The sequence below is a fragment of the Dromaius novaehollandiae genome, chromosome Z (genome assembly GCF_036370855.1).
Source record: "Dromaius novaehollandiae isolate bDroNov1 chromosome Z, bDroNov1.hap1, whole genome shotgun sequence".
NCBI classification, from domain to species: Eukaryota; Metazoa; Chordata; class Aves; order Casuariiformes; family Dromaiidae; genus Dromaius; species Dromaius novaehollandiae.
The window spans coordinates 56,767,985-56,788,896 of record NC_088132.1 but is presented as its reverse complement, the minus strand read 5'-3'; the positions used below and the strand labels follow the sequence as shown (position 1 = coordinate 56,788,896).

At 49.1% G+C, this 20,912-nt stretch overlaps 2 protein-coding genes across 2 annotated transcripts; one reads left to right on the top strand and one right to left on the bottom strand.

Moving 5' to 3' along the window:
* Positions 1 to 213: 213 nt before the first annotated feature.
* On the bottom strand, positions 214 to 7,495 carry LOC135325109 (transcription factor BTF3). The gene is made up of 6 exons (XM_064502654.1): positions 7,338 to 7,495; positions 6,999 to 7,067; positions 4,123 to 4,236; positions 3,729 to 3,930; positions 1,167 to 1,223; positions 214 to 594 (listed from the first exon to the last, which is right to left on the bottom strand). Exons 2-6 carry the CDS (start codon positions 7,065 to 7,067, stop codon positions 548 to 550), a joined length of 489 nt encoding a protein of 162 aa, XP_064358724.1. The 5' UTR covers positions 7,338 to 7,495; the 3' UTR covers positions 214 to 547.
* Positions 7,496 to 17,485: 9,990 nt separating this feature from the next.
* On the top strand, positions 17,486 to 19,985 carry LOC135324813 (forkhead box protein D1-like). The gene has a single exon (XM_064501759.1). It carries the CDS (start codon positions 17,672 to 17,674, stop codon positions 18,932 to 18,934), a length of 1,263 nt encoding a protein of 420 aa, XP_064357829.1. The 5' UTR covers positions 17,486 to 17,671; the 3' UTR covers positions 18,935 to 19,985.
* Positions 19,986 to 20,912: the final 927 nt, after the last annotated feature.

Sequence of the window (20,912 nt, the reverse complement as noted above, 5' to 3'; positions counted from 1 at the left end):
ACTCAACCTGTAAACACTGGGAATCCACTGATTAAGTCTAAAATGCTCGATTATGCACAGAAAAAAGATTTGGAAGCCACTGTTTCCTAATGCAGCAAAAGGAAGATGCTCTGCAGAAAAGCAAAATGACCGTTTAGGATTGCTTAATATTTAAGGCCAATCTTTACCCAAAAAAATTTTTCTGCTTTTCTGACAAGAAGCCACACTGAAAAGTTTATTTTATATTTTTATTGTATGCCAAAGTTCATTAAAGATGGGGTTTTGCTTGTATACAAGTTGCTCAAAAATTGTATTTAGGCAGAGATCCATTAGCAATCTGACTTATTTGAAAGCATATGTTTAAGTTCAACCAGGCCACAAAAATAATATCATGTACAAGCAATAACTAAAAAGAGCTGCAAGGTTCAAGAAGTTTCCAAGTATTACAGATCTTGTGATCTCAACAGGTAATTTAAAAAATAAATCAAATAAAAGCAGTCACAATATAAAATAGCAGCTCCATGTAGCTTTTTCAAGTTTTAACTTTATTCAGAAAGTGACACTTAGTTCAGTTTGCCTCATTCTTTGAAGCTTCATCGAAGTTTTCAACAAGATCTAGAAAAAGAAAAATATTGAAATTAGTGTTACCCACTTCTGCTTTGCCTAATGTATTTTCTTTCCGAAGTTTTAGTTTGTATGAAGTACTTATGATGTAAAAAACCTTCAGCTTATAAAATACAGACCTAGCAACATTTAAGAGCTTCATGGTTCATTCTTCTTATTTAAAACAAGAAATTTTAGGCGCTTCATTATAAAGCACAACTCTATGTACTTTTAGCTTTGTTATACTCACCACTGAGCAAAGGGCAGATATAGTGAAAGGTTTCTTCCCACCCTTCTTACTGAACACAAAAGTAATTGTTATGTTAGCCATAACTACTACTTCTACAAAGAACTAAAATGCTATCTCAAACTAATAATCCATCCAGTCTCACATGATATCTGAAAACTGCCAGTACTGGATGCTCTAGCGTGTAAAACCTCCACAGTCAGTAACGACAGGATAACTCGTCCACAGAAATGTTTTAATATTCTTTCTTCCTTTCCTTTGCCCAATATTTGCTACACATGTCATCTCTCAGCAAGATTCACAACTTCCTTTTCCTCCATTTCATGTTTGTTCTTACCTGGAACTTCATCATCATCGTCTTCACCAGTAGCAAGTGGTGCTTTTCCATCCACAGCTGCAACAGCAAGTAGTTCAAAAGTATCATTCAAGCTCACCATAAGCATCTTGGTTACAAAGTTGGGGTTTTTTTTTTTTTTTTGGGGGGGGGGGTGTTGTTTTTTTAAAAAAACCAAACTTTATCAAAAAGGCTGAACTGAACTCCCATGCTCCATACTGTTCCCCCGCTGAATACAAATTTACAGTGATCAGCAACAAAAGGAATGTGAACTTCCTAGGTACATGTTCAAAGACAACCCAGCAAGGAAATGAGAGGATGCATGCTACAACCAATTTACTAGTCCGCATCTTGCAACTACATCATGTTGAGTCATTTGTGGGGTAATAATTTTTTGCTACAAGTGCAAAGTCTGGGATTTTATCCTTTCCTCTTAACAGCAGTTTGATGTATTGACTACTCAGTGGTTCTCAAAGTCTACCTATTTTACAACATCAACAAGAAAAAGAATGGATTCAAGTCTTTCTTATGAGCCTAGACCTTCAAGGAAAACTAAGCTGTAACTGTTAAGCTGCAGGCAGACACAGATAACTAGAGGCAGTTAAAGATATTGTTCCCTGGCAAAGTCAGTGGAACTGGATGTGCAGTTTTACATTTAGGTGGTAGAGGCAGTCACATGTTCTGGTCCACATCTCTGCTGACACAGTAACTTAACTATTCCAATTATATTTGCTAGAGCTAACTAGGCTCAACCATGCCCATTCTAGCAGACCAATGAACATCTGTGAAACTGCAGTAGTATAATGCTAAGAATAGATACCTCAGGGTCTTGGGTGCCTGTGCCACAACTTTTACTGATATTCTTAGCTGTACTACCTAGGCTGAGCTGTCTCAAACTCTCAATCATCTCGGTTTATCCAAATTAATCTCTCTCAATTTTCAAGAAAAGCATGAGGAAAGAAATGGATTCACACCAGATCTCCAAAATCACTGTACCCTGTTTTCTAGAGAACTAAAATAAAAGAATCTATAATCTTGAGTCTGAAAGAGCTTGGGACAAGGTCATTGTGAACCCTCCTTTTGTTTTGAACAACAGAAAGCTGTTACAGCTTTAATGCATCTAAGTGTCAAGTACTACATTTTAAAACTGAACCATGTTATTTCCTCTATAAAATTCACAGGATGTACTTAATAGTAAAAGCTTTAATTGGCTTAGAAGCTAATATCCTAAATTGTCTGTATTCTCTCTCACCCACAAGACCAGACTAAGTTTACTTTAGTACCTGCAAAAGCAATCATCACTGACAGTTCAACTCTTTGATGTTAGACTTCCAAATCTAGTAAACAATGCTGAATGGAAAGTTTTGTGCAACTGCTCTGGCATCCATCCAAAGTGGAAAGTGACAGCTATTTACCAGGTCATGTAAAACAAGCACTTTAAATAAGCTTCCTTAATATTAAACTGTGCAATTTTGCCTGTCTTAGATATCCCCACCTTGTTACTAGAAGAAAGCTGGGGTCTACTATCATCTTAAGAGATCATTTTAAATCCTCCAGGTTTTCTCACTGTCCTATTCCTACCACAAGGAAGTCACTCAAGTGACATTAGGAAGGTGAGATCTGAACTCCATGTGGAAAGAAGCACTGTACCCACCTCCTGAAGACTACTTTTAGCAAGATTTCTTTTAAGGTGGGGAATTGATGGGAGGCAAGTAGCATAAACTTTAGGAATGGAAATAGAGGTTGAATCTATCATGAGAATGAAAATCAGACACCAAATCTCCTCAAAGCTAAGAATGAGAAGATCAATAATAAAAAATTATTTTTTACAAAAGCATGTCTTTGCTGGCAACAAAGCACAAAAAGAAGATATGCAAACACCAAGCCCATTACTACCAGGAACCGGACAGCTTCATAAGCCTCTCTTTCTCTGTGTTTAAGATATTCTATACCTTGGAGGGAATGGACTTCAAATTTTTGAGAATAGGAACCAGGAAGACCCTACATGCAGGAAATGGGGAATGTTCCCAGCATCAATAAGCCCTGCACCCCCAATTCTCACCCTGCTGCAGCAGCACCTTTTCCAAACACCCCATGCTTAAGGGCCTCATCCACTTTTCCCTCCTGCATTTTTAGGGAGAACAGATGTTCAGGTTCTCTTACTAACTTAAGAATTTAGACAAGGAAGTTGGTGTATCTAGCTTAATGCTCATGCCAGTCCTGTTCTCTACGGTTTTATATACACAGATGTTGTAACGTCTTTCCTTACAAATACTGCGTATTGGCTATCAAAAAAGCCTATGCAGGAAGAAATATCTGCACCACACCTCATAGGAGCAAAGCAGTAGCAAGACTTCTTAAAACCTCAAGCCCGCCCTCAATTTACTTATGTTCTCATTCGAGCTGTCAAAACAAACATGCTCAAAGCAAATCTTTTTTGAAAGCCTAACTCTTCTAGAGTAATTGATCTATCTAGTATTATCATAGTCCTAGACCAACTGCAGCTACACAAGTAAGTTACATATGTCAGCTGCCATCATAAAATGTATTCAAGGTTCAACTTACATTGCTTGGGTAGGGCTTCTGCCAGTCTCCTCAGGCTGGTCAGACTGTCAGCTCCGAGCTGATTTAAGATGCTAGGAAGCATTTCTGTCAGCTGCTTTGTCTCAGCGTGGCCGGTGATAGTGAAAGTATTAGCAGCCAGAGATGCCTGAACTTTAGGGTTATTGAAGTGAATGACTGTTCCTTGGTTGGTAAACATATTTACCTGCAAGAAAAATTCCATATTTCAAGTAGTTCTCCATCATGTTCTCAATTTAACAGGAAACTAGCTGAAGCTGCTAAAGCTCCACAGACTTGTTGGCAATTTACAGACAAACTTACTTACCAGCAAATTCATTTTGATACATTTTATGTTTCTATATTAAATTAAGCATCTTTTTTCCTTAAAAGAAATTACCTCTTCAATACCAGAAATATTGTTGACTCCCAGTTTCTTTAAAGAGAACTGAAGTTTCTTGTCATCTGCTGTAGCTGTTCTGTGGACAACCTTCTTCTTTCTGCGGGCAGTACCCTTCAGGGGAAAAAAGAAGTTACAAATTAATTAGTTCTTCACAAACTCTAACCCACAGGGCCACATAACTATTCTGCAGCTATCTACAAATCAAGTTACAAATACAAAGTTCCATTTCTGTGTTACGGCACACACAACTCCACCCCTCCCACTGCTACTAGGCAAGCTTTGCCTGGTTGTTAGAAGTAGCAGAAAATTTTAGGAACCAATGCACCAAAGAGCCAAAGTTTTCATGGGGATTCTGCAGCACCCTGTTCTGAAAAGAAAGTAAGCTTATCCTTCCTTGTTGTAGCCAGATTTTGATATAGGAAATCAGAGACTACCAAGTTACCAACACATCATAAACAAATGAATACAAGAAAACTCTGAACACTGCATTTTTATTCCAAATACACATCTCCATCTGATGGACTTATACATACATATTTGTAAAACACTTCCATTTTGCCAAAATATTTAATAAAGTACTCATAAGTAGTATTCTAGACCACCTCTGTTTAGAAAGAGAAACATAACACAAAGTGAAAGTTCCTCTAGAGAACCAGAGCCCTAGATTTCTCCAAGGATATAACTGACCCATATTAGAAGATACTGGTATCTACCAAAAAGAAAAAAGTACCATTCTGTATTTTCTGGCATGTTCATAAGCCTTCAGTAAAATATGTCACAAAACATCTAGGAAGAGGTTAAGGAATTAAGTTCCCTTTTGATACACTCTCACTACTAATCTAAGTCCAGCTGTTTCAGTTTCTGGTCTGTTACATGCTAGCAACATGAAAATGTTGATGCCCAACTGTCTGAATGGCTACAATACCGAGCGAACTGATAGAAATTAAAAAGTTGGGTGGACACCAACACCTCTAACATAGTCCAATTACAAACAATAAGAAATGTTAATAGACAAGTCCAGGCGAAACCAGCACTTGGAAGATTACAACTCCAAGGTTAGGTCTTTAGAGAGCTTGATACTCATTCCCTACTACCATCGGGTGAGCACACACAGCAATCTGAAAACTGCTAAAAGCAGAAAGAATTAAGTACCTTGTCTACATAGAAACTGAGCCACATAAACGCTACCTAAGTCTCTCAGGACAAAAGACCTTTTGAATTAATTTCAAAAATTATGTCTTGCATAAGTCATTTACATTATGGAAAACATACCCACTTTATACCAGTATGAACGAGTATGAACAAGTAAGAACAAATATCAAACTTCAGACAATCTGAATCTAGCTGAAATGAAGAGCTACCATTTTCATCTTTATTAATTTAAGCTTCTAAAGATGATTTGCAGTAAGCAAATTCTATCCTGATCATGCTGAGGCATGCTATTTCCACAGCTCTACTTCTGTATTAAAGAAGAACGGGTGCAGGCAGGCCACAAATGCAACACAATCTACACTGATTCATCTGCCAGTCCTCCTCTAAAAAGATTTGGAAGAAAAGTCGTGACATTTAGCTGTAGCAATATCCTACAAAAATCTCAAGCTTCACATAACAAAGAATTACAATACTCATCCACCTAAATACAATAGATAGAGTATTTTTAAGGCCTGCAACCTTGCAATGTCACGAAAATCTTCCAGCAGAAACAAAAGCGTAGCCTTTTCTTATGATAAGGAGAATTGACTCTTCCCCTTCTCCTCCTCCATTCCCAAAGTAAAATATCTGTCTCGGTCGATTTGGCAACACTGCCCTGAAGAATTCTAGTAGCAATTTCCAGTTATAAAACAAAACTCAGGCTCAAGTATTCAAACAATTTCACAAACTAATCTGAAAACTGAATGATGGCGCTGTCAACATATTCTAAGGTTCGTTTAATGTCTCTAAAAGACCTACAGTGCCCCAAGAACTATTTGCTTAGTTGCAGTAAAAGGTGTAATCTGGATGCATACTTTCAAGTGACCAATGTTAAAAACCTCTGTAGACAACACACCTAATACACATGCAATCATCACTATGATACAGCAGTTTTCTGCTCAAAAAGTACCCCATACACAGGATATGGGGAACTACCACATCTGATTTAAGGCTGCCTAAATCTCTTTCTACAGGAAAAACTCTCAACCCATGAATGAAAGCTACCAAAAACTCCATCAATAAGAATTATGTTGAATAGTTTCATTCTGAAATATTCTGTTTGTTTCTTCAATATAAACAAGTTCTTGCTGTAAAAACTCAAACTGGAATTTAAACATTTACTAGCACAAGACTGACCGTGTTCCCAATACTTCTTTGCTTCCAGATTATCACACACCTACATAAATTCAGACATCACAATAAAATATAAAGATCTTCCAAACATTTTATGCCTTCCAATTCCACAATAATAAGATTAGGGCAACTACAGAAATTCCAAATTTGTCCTGAATGGCAAAAAAATCCCACGGACAACTTAACGACTCGTGACTAGGGTTTGGAACATAACCCTCAACATTCTGCAATGAAAACTCTGCCTGAACTCGCTTACTGTAAGCTCTACTTACTTCAAGTTGTAAAGACCTCCTAACATAGCCTGTACAAGAACATGAACAGCAAACTCAGATAGAAATAGAGAGAGATTAAGTCATTACATTCTGCTTCTGCTGAACTGACTAGGGATTGCCACAGCCGCACAGGCTCCCCGGGACCGTCTAGCAGAGCTGGGCGCCCTCAGGGCTGCTCCCACCCGCTTTTGAGGACTTGGCGTCCTAGGCCCGCGCGGGGCGGCGGGGAGGGCCGCGCCGCCTCGCAGGCCTGCAAGCAGCGAGGGAGGCTCCTACCTTGCCACCGATGCGCACTTGGGCCTGGAGCTTGGCGAGTTTCTCTTGGTTCATGATTGTTTCTTTCATCTGCGGAAGGAACGAGGGCTCCCGTGAGGCGGCGCAGGCCGCGGCGCGCCAGGCAGCGGGGGCAGCTGTGCGTGCGAGGGGCCCGCCGCCGCCCCCCCCCGCGGCGGAAGGAGGCCCCAGGCCCGGCCGGGACGGGGCGCTGCTCGCGCCGCGGAGACGAGGCTCCCCTCAGGCCCGGCCCGTAACAGCCTTCCCTCCCCTAACCACCGCCGCCCGCGGGCCCGCAGCGCCCGGTCGCGGCACAGCCGCCCCCCGCGGTCTCCCCCGTACCTTCCCGGAGCGGGAGCGGCGCGGCCGGAGCGGAGCAAAGGCGAGAGCCGCGGGCAGGGACGCGGCGCCGAGCGCAGCACGCGGAGCGGAGCGAGATGGCGGCCGGAAGAGGGGCGCGGCGGCCGGCGGCACGCTCTACGCATGACGCACGCACGCACGCGCCGGCGGCCTCCCCCCGCCGCCGCTGCCCGTCCTCGCGCGCTGCGACCGCCGCGCCGGCAGGGTGCGCCCTCCGCGGAGCGCCCGGGCCAGGAGCAGGCCGCGGCGCCCCGGGCCCCGCTGGGCCGCGCTAGGCCCCGCTGGGCTGCGCTGGGCCCTCGGGCGGCGGTTGCCGGGGCGCTGCGGTAGCCCGTGGCCCCGCGCGGCCCGGCGAGCGCTCGGCGGCGGTGCGCGGGGCTGCGTGTGTGCTCGGCCCAGGGGGAGCGAGTAAAAGCAGCGTTTCCCGGGTGGGGCCGGTCCGTCCTGCAGTGTGGGTCGGCGCGTGCTGCCTTGGCGCGGGAGCGTGCTCCGCCTGCCGTGCTGACCCCCTCAGTCCCTTCCCGGCCTCCAGCACCTCCTGCTTTCTTCTTTAACCACCTCTTACAGTGCGTGCTGCCGCAGGGAGACGGGCCCGGTCCCTGCTCTTTTTGCTAGGAAACATTTAAATGTCGTGCTTGCTTTCTTGTTTATGTCACTGAAACATTGGCCTGCTATCCACGGCTTTTCTCCTTTCAGCTCTGAGCCTTGTGCTGCTCTTGTTCCTCCTTGTGATCCATCCCAGACGGCATCGCACAGAACAGGCTTCATAACATCACTTTTCGCTTGAACCTCGTTTGCTCTTTTTTCATGATCAAAGGCACACCATTCAAGGCTTTTTTTCAGGTCTGTGTGTAATCAGTCCTGACTATATATCTATTCACGTGTCTTTCTACTACTCTTCTTTCACTCTCCGTTTCTTGCTTGGACTTTGTACCCTCTTTTGTGTTATCAGTTACCTACAAACAACTGCTTTCTGCTTGTTGCTGAATGCACTCCCTTTGCACCCTCTTTGGCTCTCTTCAAGCTTTTTCCTACAGTGATATTTTACATCATTGAGGTCTTAGCATGCCCTTTTTTATACTGTTTTTGCAGTACCTGAGTCTTGCCCTGAGAACTAAATGCACAGCCCCAGTGCTCTCCTCGTGCTCAGACTTACTCCCGCATCTGAGTATTTGTAAAGTCAGTTGCTAAGGCTATGTTCTTCAGGGCAGAGATCATTTCATCACTGAAAAATTCATCCCTCCAAAGGTTTCTTGATGCGTGTAGCGCTGCCCACTCTGAGCAGCCTGGTGGGACTGATCCCTTGGTTACCCGGAGCGCACATGACGGACTCCAGCGGCCGCTCTCGCCATGGGGGAGCTGAGCCGTCCTCGCGCGCTGGGCCAACGGTGCACAGCACAGGCTTCCGCAGCAGAGCGGCAGAGGAAGGAGGCTGGCCCGCGGGCCCTGGCAGTGCTGCCCACACTCACCAGTGCCGCCAGGGAGGAGAAGCCCTGTAGCTCTGCCGTCCTGCCCCCACACTCACCACCCAGTGGGCCTTCTGTCGTCAGAAATATTACTGACCTGGCTAACTCGTCCTGGGTTTTGATGCCTTTTAAATCAGCTCTTCTCTGGATTATGCTGAATAAACTATTCCCTTTGGTTTTGTTGCTATAAGACTAAGTGAATACTAAACATATTAATCAATACAGAAGGATAGACTAAGGCTCCAATGTCAGTAATGGAGATAATAGTAAGGCCAGGGCTTTTTTTTTTTCAATATATTTGATTTGCTCTGATCTCTTCACTACACCAGAGATGAATGTTCATTTGTAATTGAGTTGCTTGGCATAGACGATTTTGTGGACTTTTGTAATTGGTGAAAATACGTGCTAAGCCTCAAGTAGCTTCGTCTAGTGGTGGTAAAAGGTCACAAAAGGGTAAGCTGCTGCTGAAGAGCAATCTGTGCCCCTCAGCAGAACTGAAACTTCTGACTGCAATGTTACAGCTGAAAATTACAGAGAAAAATGAAACAACTATAAAAGGGGGAAACTGCAGAAATTTGGTCCAGCATGTCTGGAAAATTTGGCCAGTGAAACGGCTTGCTCAGAGAAAAATGAGAAAATGCCCACGTGTACTCTCTGAACCAAATCCGGTATCTAGTTCGGAAGGGAAGGAACAAACGAAATCCAAAGATGGGGCTGGGGGGAAAGCTTCTGGAGGGCAGAGAGTTCATTCTGAACTGAAAAGAAAGTTTATTAATTTATTAGAGTATGAAATTGGCAGTGTACCTGCAGCAAAAGGGAGTAGAGCCAAGATGAAAAAAACTGAGTCACTGCAGGCCATTGAAAGAAGCAATAAATGGCTTCAGCTCCAGATTTATCACAATCTGCCATCAATATATAAGAAAGACTTCAGAATTACAAGGCCAATTGATGATTACAAACATGCAAAATGTTTTAATAGGCTGGAATACTGAAGTGAAAATGAATCACAGAGAGATTATTCCAAGATAGAAGCTGTAGAAAGTGCGGTCCCAGCTGTCAGCCCAGGATTAACTGGACTGGAGGTATGATCTCATATTCCCTCATGTGAGATTTTAAAGACAAATTATGCTGAAAACCACATCACTGAGTTATATCGAGAGTGAACTGAAGCAGCTCAAGAACTGCAGTTCAAGAGATTCTGTTAGATTAGGTTACATTTCCTGGAACAAACAGCAGACCTTCAAAAAATAAACTTTGCATCAGAGAAAAAGTATTTTAGAATGCTAAAATAGTATTGGCTCTTTTTCTCCAGTCCTTTTTGTGGAGTTGCATAATGAGAAACATAAACCTAAACCTGGACTTACTTGTAGCTGATGGACTTCTGTTGAGAAATGGAGTGGATCCAATGCCTGTAGTATTGAAACAGCATGAGCTCTGGGAGCATGTTATTTGTTTTGAAAAAGAGTGGAAATGAGGATCTCAAAATCATCAAAGAATATAAATTACTGAAGAAAAGTTCATTAGCTGCACAAAAGAAGCAGAGGAATGGAAAACAATCCAACAACCTACAGTTAAATTGGCTGCTTGTGAAAAAGCATCTCCTGAATTATGTGGAAGATTGAAACTGAAGAATGACCAAAGATGCTGTCAAAGTGCCAATGTAAAAGCTCCTCAAGGATATGGTCAGTGCTACACAAGTGATAATAGAGTACAATGAGCAAGGGGTGTTAAGTTAGTAACATATTCATGAAATAAATCACAGGTCATAAGTATAAATGATCAGCTAAAGTGGGGTAATATTTGTCCTGCTTGGCAGTGAACAAGAGGAGCACATATTCAATGTATTTTTCAGGCAGTGAAGGATATCTACCTGATACTCAAAGTCTTTTTAGGAAACAGTTGTTCAAAAGAATGTCACATTTGGCACTTGAGAACAAAAGCATATGGCACACCAACAGGGTAACACAGGGAATAATAAAGTTAGCACACCTAATGTCAATGCTCCAGGACGTTAGGGAAAAGTTGCTAGGTTATTTGGAAAAAATATGCATATACATTAGTAATTTAATGACGGAAAGTAACAACAGTCTGGCATAAAGGAGTGAAAGTGTTGAGAGAGATCAAAGGAAAAGAGACCACCTCCTAAAGGGTAGATGTAAGAATGACTAAAAAATTCTTAAATATTGAGAAGATACAAAATATATAAGCATTGAATGGGAGCCCAGAAGGGTGGAACTTAAGTACAGAGCTGTTTTAATCTCATATTTTAGAATATTTTACCATGTGCTGGTGAGCTGTAAGAAAATGGAGTAATCCATGATAGACATCAATGTCTAGGAAGAGCTAGAGCGCCTCAACAAAGAAGCAATGTCCTTTTCTCACCATGCTTGCAATTCTTAAACTCAGTGACCCAAAATACCAGGGTTTCAAGCCACATTAGAAGCCTCTCCTGAACAACAAGATGTCCCTCTCTGTTTATAACACCCTGCAGAGGAAGTCTAGAGGGTAGTCAGAGAAACGCTGTAGGAAGATTACCCTGCCTTCACTAGACACGGTTCAAGCAGACTTTACTGAATACTTGAAAATCGCCATTAGTTGGACTGGTAAAGGTTTGTCTAGAAAAGCTTTTGTACTATTCTCATGTAGTAGTGTCACACTGAAGATTTTCCTAGAGGATAGGCAAAAGTCAGAAATCACCATATTCCCCACTGATTGCATATGAAAAAATGGTACCTTGTATTTATGTGTAGAATACAGAGAATCAAATGAAAATGTTATTCCTGTAGATATCCTATACCCAGAATTCAAGAGAACTTGGTCATTTAAGCCATGATCATAGAAATGCTTTAACGGCTGGCAAGACAAGCTGTTACATGTCAGACAAGCTGTTAACATATGACCCCAAAGCAGCCTAGTCCCACCCAAGGATGGCACACTTATCCTGGGATAAATCAAGACTACATTTGTCCCACTTTCTGATGTGTAGTTCTCAACATGCCACCTTCCACACGCTGGGCTTGCTGATCTCCTGGCAGCTGTGAGGGTGCGATTCATTCTGGGCTTTGCCTCACTCTTTATGGGTCTCCTGCTTCGGCTTGGTGCTGGTGTGAGGGCAGCAGGGAGCAGGTGGCCAAGAGCCGGGAGACTGGATGGGGACTAGGGTCGTCCTTCAGCAGCAGCAGCCAGCTGCTGATTCGGCTCAAGCCCTGACAGGAGCCCACTGTCCCTTTAACTTTAAATGGAAATTCAATGTCCTTTATCTGTGACCACAGCACAGCTCATCCCGGGGGGCGGTAAGCAAATGAAGAGCACACCTGCCAGTGTTCACCGCTTTCCGTGAGTGGGTCTGTACTCCTTCTGGGCTCACTTGCGACACTACAGAATCAAATACCTGGCATATCCGAGCCATGAAATATGGGATCTCCTTAGTAATTTGCCATAGTTTAATGGTGTGCTCGTCTAGTGAAGAATTCAGGGATTATGTGGAGAATGTTTGAAAAGATTTCAATAGTCAGCAGAAATATGCAGTCAAGCATAACCTAAACATACCTGATTTATTCACGTGTTCGGTACCCTACTGCATCAGCTGTAATGGCCAGGGCTCTGTCTTGAAAATAAGTACACCTCCACTAGTATTGGGAATAGGCACTGGCTTAAAAGAGCAGAAATAAAAAGTTGAAATGAAAACTGGAAAAACAAATGTTGGCATCTTGTGCTGCTCTGGAGGATTATTTAGATGTGGCTCTTTTTGCAATGACAAATACCTGGGAACATTTACAGAATCAGTGGAACTAGAAGAGGTGGAAAGAAGGGCAACAAAGATGTCAGTGGTACAGAAGTGTTTCTGTAGTAATTCAGTAATCCTAAAGTAGGACACTTCTGCCTGAAAAGGAGCTGAGCAAGTGGGATGTGATAAAATCTACGCGCTCATGAATGGCACGGAGAGGTTAATTAAAAACAATTGTTCATTGCCCCTTCTAGTACAAAAATGAGAGAGCATTAGATTAAATGAGCAGGTGGCTTAAAGCAAACAAAAGGAGACACTTCATGCCTAGTGTAGTTAAGGCTGAGGAGCATTTTGCCAGAAAAAATGTTCAGTGGTGAAAATATACTTGATTTCAAAAAGTGACTGGGCTAATTCATAAAAGAAAATCCCTCAAAGACTATTGCATTCAGATGTTATCTCTAGTTTAGAAAATCCCCAAGACATAGATTTCTGGCTGCTGGGAAACAATTTTACACACTTGTCCTGTTCTTGTATTCTTCCCTCAAAAATTGATATTGGCTGCTGTTGAAGGCAGCTTATGTTGCAGATGGACTTTGATCTAACCTGATCTAAGCTCTTCCCGTGCTCTGTTAAACTGCAAGTACAGAAGCCTCCTGAGAACATTTAAGCAAATTTTACAAAAGGTAAAGGCCAAAAGGGCCTTTCAGAAAGTGAATTTCCCCAAACACAGCAAATTTATTTGCCCTAGGAGAATTAGAGAACAAAGACAGAGACAGGCAGACAGACAGACAGAACATGGTCAAAGAAAAAAAAGTTTGACAATGAGTGGGTGGTAAGGTCAGCTCCAAGTGTGACAAAACATTTTCAGCGGTGGGTATGGCAGGAAACTGCAGATTTTCCTTCAGCCTCTTTCACCTTTGCAGGTGACTGCTGTAGCCCCTCACTAATACATTGCTTTTCGGTCTGGTCACAGGCTGTTTCTGTAACCTCAGCTTCTGCAGGAGGCTTAAGTGAAGCGCTGCCTTACCCCAGAACTACGCAGTGGTGATCCAGCAAGGGAAGAGCAGGGTAAAGCCCCCAAAATGTGCAGGCTAAACCAGTGGTCACTGTGATGGTGGGCAGCAGAGGTCACAGCTATCACTGCATAGGTCACTACTGTGGCACTGCTGTCCCGTTACAGGGTTATTCAGGGAGGTTTTTTCCTTTTCATGATGCAAGCGGCACAAAACCCATTGCAAATGTTGACCCAAGGAATTACACTGATAGAAATTCTAAGTTATTTGAGAAGTGGTTTTATTTCAATAATGGAAAATCTGGTTCTGCAGGAAGGACCTGGATCTGGGTGCGGGGATGTACAAGGCGGTGCCAGGAATGGGCAGCCTTGGGCATGGAGTTTCCCAAGGTGCAGCAGGCCCCGTCGACTCCCCAGCCACAGAGGTGTAAGCGGGGGCCCGGCTCCAGCTGGCTCTCGGCAGGCTGTGCGCAGCCTCACGTGCACTTAGCAAAACACTCAACAAATAACCGGGGGACGCACACAGCCGCCAGGCACCTGAGCCTTGTGTTGCTCAAGAAGGCTCTGCCATCGTGCTGCACACGATCACGGCAGCTCCAGAAAACCCAGAGCACCTCGGCCGGTGGCTCCCAGGGTGGCTGCACGAAAGCTCCTCGAGCCATGCCTGGGGCACTGCCAGCATCACAGCAGCTTCAATTTTGAATAAACTGCTGGTTTTTTTCTGTCGGCCTGTCTCTCCCTGGCCGCAGTGTGGGCTTGAGGGAGCCCTGCTCAGATGTGTGCCCCAGGAGGTGGATGGCCCGAGGGCAGCGTCCCCTGGAGCCTGGTGGGGGGGGGGGGGGGGGAGGCGCCTGGTCCAGCTCCTGCCTGGTGTCCCTGGAGCTGCCCCTCTGAGCCAGGATGCCCTGGCCCCCTTCCAGCAGCAGAGAGTTGCCAAGATACTCTGACTCCTGCCTGGGATTGAATCCTGGGGACAAGGCTGTGAAGCAGGCTGCTGTCCTCGCTGCCTGCTAGGAGCCGGCGAGCATCGGGGGGCCCTGCCCTGGTGCCTGGGGGTCATGGGGCAGGGAAACAGCAGGAGCCGTGGGGACTACTTGTGTGGGTGAACGGAGAGCTGCTTGAGCCCGCACACGCAGCGTGCTGGTAAGGCGTAGGGTGTTCTGTGTATGCGGGCAGCATGCATGTCTATTGTACAAATAAAATAAAAATTATGGTATTACCAAAGCCAAATAATAACAAAAAAAATCTACCTGCACACCTTTAATTCACACCTCACTTCTCTGCCCCTCAGATGCGTGTGACACCACTGGCCAGCGAGACAGGCCCCCCCGAGGCGCGGGGACACGGGGGAGCCCGGGGCCGGGGGGCCGGGCGGCTTCGGCCCGTGCAGGCGGCGAGCTCGGGCAGCGGCCTCACGGGAGGGGGGATCCCGGGGGCCCCGAAACCCCGCCGCTCCCCGGGGAGGCGCCAGCCCCGCTCCCCCGCGGCGGGCTGCTGCCGCCCTGCCCTGCCGGGGGCTGCCCGGGCCGGGCGCCGCCTCCGCCGGGCGCCGCTGCCTGTAGGTGGCATCCCGCGGCCGCGCCGAGCCGCGCCGGGGCTGGGCAGCGGGGGCCGGGCCCGCCCGGGGGGCGCCCGGGCTTCCTGCCGCCCCGGGACGGCACCTGCCCGGCCGGCAGCGCCCGCGGCCCCGGCTGCCCGGGCCGCCCCGGAGCCGCCGGGCCGCGGCGACGCGCTGAGCCGCGGCCAGGGGGGCTGCGCTGCCGCGCTCAGCCAGACGCCCGCGCAGGGGCTGTCTCCGGCAGGGCCCGAGCCCCCCGCCTGCGAAACGCCCCCCGGGGAAATGGGGCAGACCCCGCTCCGCCGGCTTTGTTTTGCTGCTACGGCGGTTCCTCCCCACAAATTTTTAAACTCCACCGTTCTGCCCGTTTGGAAGGGTTTTGTTTTTCTTTTTAAGACGATTTTAAACATCCAGGCACGCCAGCAAAACACGATCGCAAGTGCTAGGAGAAGAGCAAGACTAAAAGGAAGAGAAGGAAAATAAAAAGGAAGAGCGCTAACTCTTTTTAAAGAGGAAAAAAGTCTGACTGGAGAAGTGCTCTTTCCGCCTGCCTTTTAGTAATTTGCCCTAGGACCTCAAAACTAACTCAAAAATTAAAGTCATTTTACTTCCTACTATTTAGCAAATCTCTAGTGACGTTATCAGTCTTTCTATGGGAAAAAATATTCCTCAATACTTAGTTACTGGGTTAAAAGTTTCTTTTTTCTTCTTCTTTTTTGCGCTTTTGTAACTTTTGGTGGTATTCTCCTGCAGGCGTCTTAGTAGTGAACAAAACGTAAATAGGATTATTTGGAAATAGTGGAAAGGATTATGTTGTAAATCCGTGAAACTGGGTTTGAAACAAGGTGGCTTGAAGCTTTGGATTAGGACAGTAAATTGGAAACGCGTCTCAATAAAGTGGCGTGTTTCAGCTGTTTGAGAAGTAAGAGCTGTTCGGGAAGGAAGCACGCTGGGCACCGCTCCGCTCTTCTCACCGTGATTTCTGTAGGAGCAAGACATGCTTTTCTACTGCTCCGCTTCAAAACGGATTCACATTGTGGGGTTATTCCACCAGACCTAGGACCAGTGTGAACTTTCAGGGCGTTTCTTTTAAAAACCCAGTGATTCCAGTTGTGTCCGAGATGGTTTTCTCCGCTCGGGCAGTCCGCTGAGTGCGAGCCCGCGGAGAAAGGGCGTCCCTGGTCCTGTTTCCCTCGAGTGTATCACCTGAAACCGGGCACCGAGGCACCTAATTAGGAAACAGCCTTTTGTGTCGCTTTCTTTATGCTGCCACTGCTCCGCTCAAAGCTGAACTGGCGTTTTAAAGGACGGTGGATTGCTTTCCTTTGCATGAGAAAGAGATAAAACTGATTCTCTGTTAGTGTTTGCCACAATGGAAGGAGCTGCTTCTCTCTCATTAAAAACAACAGCCTCGCGAATAAACTACGGGATTAGTGGCGTGCTTTGGGGGCAGTTATTGGAGAGCTCGCAGGACTGACATGTAGCGATACTTGACTTCATTCTTAAATGATTACACTTGCGGGGGAGGGAAGGAGGGGGGAGAGATCTTTCTAAGCCATCCTGCAGACAGAAGTCCTCATCCGAAGTTCACTAGCTCATCACCATCCCTCCCCGGACTCATTTGGGGGAGAAAACCTTCTTTCGGGGCGCTTCGAGACGCGCCCGGCCGAAGGCTCCTTCCCGCCGGGCCGCGGCGCAGCTCTGCCCGGGCACCGGACACCGGGCACCGGGCACCGGGCACGGGAGGCTCCAGGCGCCTCCGGCCGCCCCGGGGAGACGCTCCGGGGCCGACTTACGCTTGGGTTTTTCTTTAAGCGGGGGAGGGATCCTTATTTCCCCCGCTTTCCAGGGAAGACGCCCCGGCGCGCCGCGGCCCGCACAGCCCTCGTGGCCGGGCCGGGCCGGGCGGAGCGGGGCGGGGCGGGGCGGGCGCTGCGCGGGGGGGCGCGGAGCCGGCCGGGCCGCCGCGCTCTGACGCGCGGGGCCGTGAGCTGCCCCCCCGCCGTGGGGCGGGAGCAGGCCGCCCTCCGCCGCCCGGCCCGGCCCCCTCGCCGCCTCCGCCGCGGCCGGCGAGCCGCCCCCCGGCCCTGCGCGCCCGCGCCCGCCCCCTGCGCTCGCCTGCCCGCAGGACTAGCGCGCTCCCTCCTGCCCCGCATCCATTAATGTCCGGGGGCCGAGGGGAGCAGAAAGCAGGGGCACAGCGGCTTGCAGGCGCGGCGGCGCAGCCCCGGCCCCCTCCCCCCCGACCCGGCCCAAAGCAAAAACCACAGACCAACAACCCGGAGGGGGGAGGGGGAAAGCAGCGAGCGCGCGCGAGAAATCCAAAAAGCCGGAAAAAACGCCCCGCGGCAACACCGGGGCCGGCCGCCGCCTCCGGGCGGGCCGCGGCAGCGCTCTCGCGGCGGCGGCGGCGGCGGCGCTGGGGGCCGGCGCGGCCCGGGGCGGCGGCGGCGGCGGGGCGGCCCCGCGGAGCGGTGCGGGAGCCTGGCGGCGGAGGGCAGCGCGCCCGCCCGCCCGCCGCGCCTCGCCGCCGCCGCGCTGCCCCGCCGCGCCATGACCCTGAGCGCGGAGATGTCCGAGGCGTCGGCGCTGGCCGAGGAGACCGACATCGATGTGGTGGGCGAGGAGGACGACGAGGAGGACGACGAGGAGCCGCAGCCCCGCCGCCGCCGCCGCCGCCGCCGCTCGTACGCCGAGGACGAGGAGGAGGAGGAAGAGGAGGACGAGGAGGATGCGGGCGACCTCCACGACGACGCGCTGCTGCCGCGCTCGCCCGTGCGCGGCGGTGGCGGCGGCGGCGGCGGGGCGGGCGGCGGGGACGGGCCCGGAGGCTCGCGGCCCCCCTCGCGGGGCGGCCCGACGAAGGCGGCGGCGGCGGCGGCGGGCGGCGGCGGCGGCGGCAAGAACAGCCTGGTGAAGCCGCCCTACTCGTACATCGCGCTCATCACCATGGCCATCCTGCAGAGCCCCAAGAAGCGGCTGACGCTGAGCGAGATCTGCGAGTTCATCAGCGGGCGCTTCCCCTACTACCGGGAGAAGTTCCCCGCCTGGCAGAACAGCATCCGCCACAACCTCTCGCTCAACGACTGCTTCGTCAAGATCCCCCGCGAGCCCGGCAACCCGGGCAAGGGCAACTACTGGACGCTGGACCCCGAGTCCGCCGACATGTTCGACAACGGGAGCTTCCTGCGCCGCCGAAAGCGCTTCAAGCGGCAGCAGCTGCCGGCGCCCGAGCTGCTCCTGCGCGCCGTGGACCCCGCCGCCTTCCTGCCGCCGCAGCCGCCGCCGCCGCCGCAGCAGCCGCCCTACGGCTGCGGGCCCTACGGCTGCGGGTACGGCCTGCAGCTCCAGCCCTACCACCCGCACTCCGCCCTCTTCGCCTTCCACCACCCCTCCGCGCCGCCCCGCCAGCCCCCCGCCGCCGCCGCCAGCGCCTCCGGCGCGGCGCTGCCCCCCGCCGCCGCCGCCGCCGCCGCGCCGCCGGGCCCCTTGCTGCCGCCGGCGGAGCTGGCACGGACGCCCTTCGGCTACGCGCCGCCGCTGGGCCCGGCGCTGGCGGCCTCGCTGCACGCCGCCAAGCCCGGCCCCGGCGCGGCGCTGGCCCGCTCGCCCTTCTCCATCGAGAGCATCATCGGCGCGGCCGCCGGCCCCGGCCCCGGCCCCGGCCCCGGCCCCGGCCCCGGCGGCAGCTGCGCGGCGCAGTCGGTCGCGGCGCCGGCGCTGGCCCGCGCGCTGGGCAGTGCCGGGGGCCGCCTGCCCCCCGCCGCCGCGCTGCCCGCCGCCCCGGGCCTGGCGGCGCGGATCTCTAACTGCTGAGGGCTGCGGAGCCGGTGCCAAGGTAGGACGCGGGGTCCCTGCTCTGCCGCCCCTCGGAGCCCCGCGCGGCGGGTGGCGGGGCCGCGCGTGGGGCTGGGCCGTCCCGCGCCGCCGCCGCGCCCGTGTCCGCGCAAAGCCGGGGCTGTGCTGCGCGGCGGCGGTCCCGCTGCCGGGGAGCTGCCCCTTGTCTCCCGAAAGGAAACAAAAAACGCATAACGTCTCTAAACCGTCCGAGTTCAGAGATTCTCAGGTCTAGGAGCTTCTAAACAGTTACGTGCAGGAAAGGAAAAAGGCTCGAGGGAGGACAGCGAAGCAATACTTTTTCATTTTAGTACGCTCGTCTCATGTACTTTTATAAAAAAAGAGAAAAGATTAACATGTTTACACAGAAGAAAGTCAAGATTATCATTTCTTATTTTAACCTGTGTTTTGTATTATAATAGACTTACGGAGTTTTTATTTTGTACTTTATGCGTATTCTTTACGAGGAATATTGTTAAAAATTACTGGCAAGTATTATTGTACCATTTTAATGTAAAATTTTTACACATTTTCAAAAATAAAATTTTTAATTTTCAAAAATAACCCAAACAATCAGTAAAAGAAAAAAAAAAACGAAGGAGCCCAGCCTAACTATTGGCTTTGGACTATTCCGTCCATAGCACTTCTCCCTTCGTTGGGACATTGATACTTTTTCCTTCGGGATTAATATAACAATAGCCAAAGTATTTTGCACCTTGAAATTTATTATGACCAAATTTGACCGCGAAGAAGACCAGACTATGGTTTTCGCAGTGAAACCATTGTTAGCCCTAGCAGAGAGCGAAAGACAAAAAAAGAAAGACCAAGGACAAAAGAGGTAGTAAACAGAAATAGGTCTCTCTCGAGGGAGTAAAACCAGCTGTGTAAAGCATCAATCAAGGCATTGATTAAAAAGCCAGTTTTAGACCATTTTTATCCTTCTGGGTGAGTTCTAATTCACAGCTGCATCACGGTTTGCTTTCCAAGAGGCCCAAAGGAAATAATAACAAGTGGCACGTACAGATCTTCAGAGAGATTTGTCCTAGCCTCTTATATCTATGCGACGATAATGCGGACATGTGTTTCTACTTTTCAATACATATAATATAAATTGTGCGTTGGAATATCCTTGTGTGATGAGCTGATTAAATACACAAGCAATTGAAGTAAGGATATATGACTGTACGAAACAAACCGTGTAAGCAACTATTTTCATTTCGGACTGACATTTTAACACGCATGCGATTGATACATACGTATTTTATAGGCTAAAATTCCTTTTTAACCAGAAAATCGGTCTCAAATATTCGGAGCTTACACGTGAAAAGAGAATCGTGCGTTTTAAGAGCAGGCATGTGGTTGCTTGTTGTGAAGTAGGAACACTCGTATTTCACACCAGGAAGGTACTTTACAAATATGACTGTATTTAAAACATAATTTGGTAGATTGGGGGATAAATTGTGTGGATTTCCTTGAAAAGGGAGGAATGTCTTTTACCGTTCTTTGGAGTGGCGAGCGAAAGGTTATGTGTTTTACGTTTTCACATATCGAAATACTTTGCTTCCTTAGTTTTCAGCATTCTCGCGGCTAGAAAAGTGATGATTTCTGTTTTGTTTGTAGCAGCGCAGGGTTAAAATACTGGTTTTCAGTGCGCGGAATGACGGGCCGCGGGCTCGCTGCCGGGCCCCGTTCGTAGCACGCAGCCGAGGGCCGCACGGGCTCCCCGAGCCCCCGCGAGGGCAAGCGCGGTCCTCTTTCGCCTTTAGCAGGGGGGCAGCAGCCCAGAGGCCCCGCAGAGGGGCCCTGCGGGGAGCATCGGCCGCATTTCGCGAGGGGCGACTACCCGCGTGCGCCCGGCCGGGCCGGGCCGGGCCCCGCCGAGCCCGGCCGGGGCGGTCTGGGCGCCCCTGACAGCAGCCAAATTATTTTACAGCTGGAAATTGGAGGCGCCCCTTGG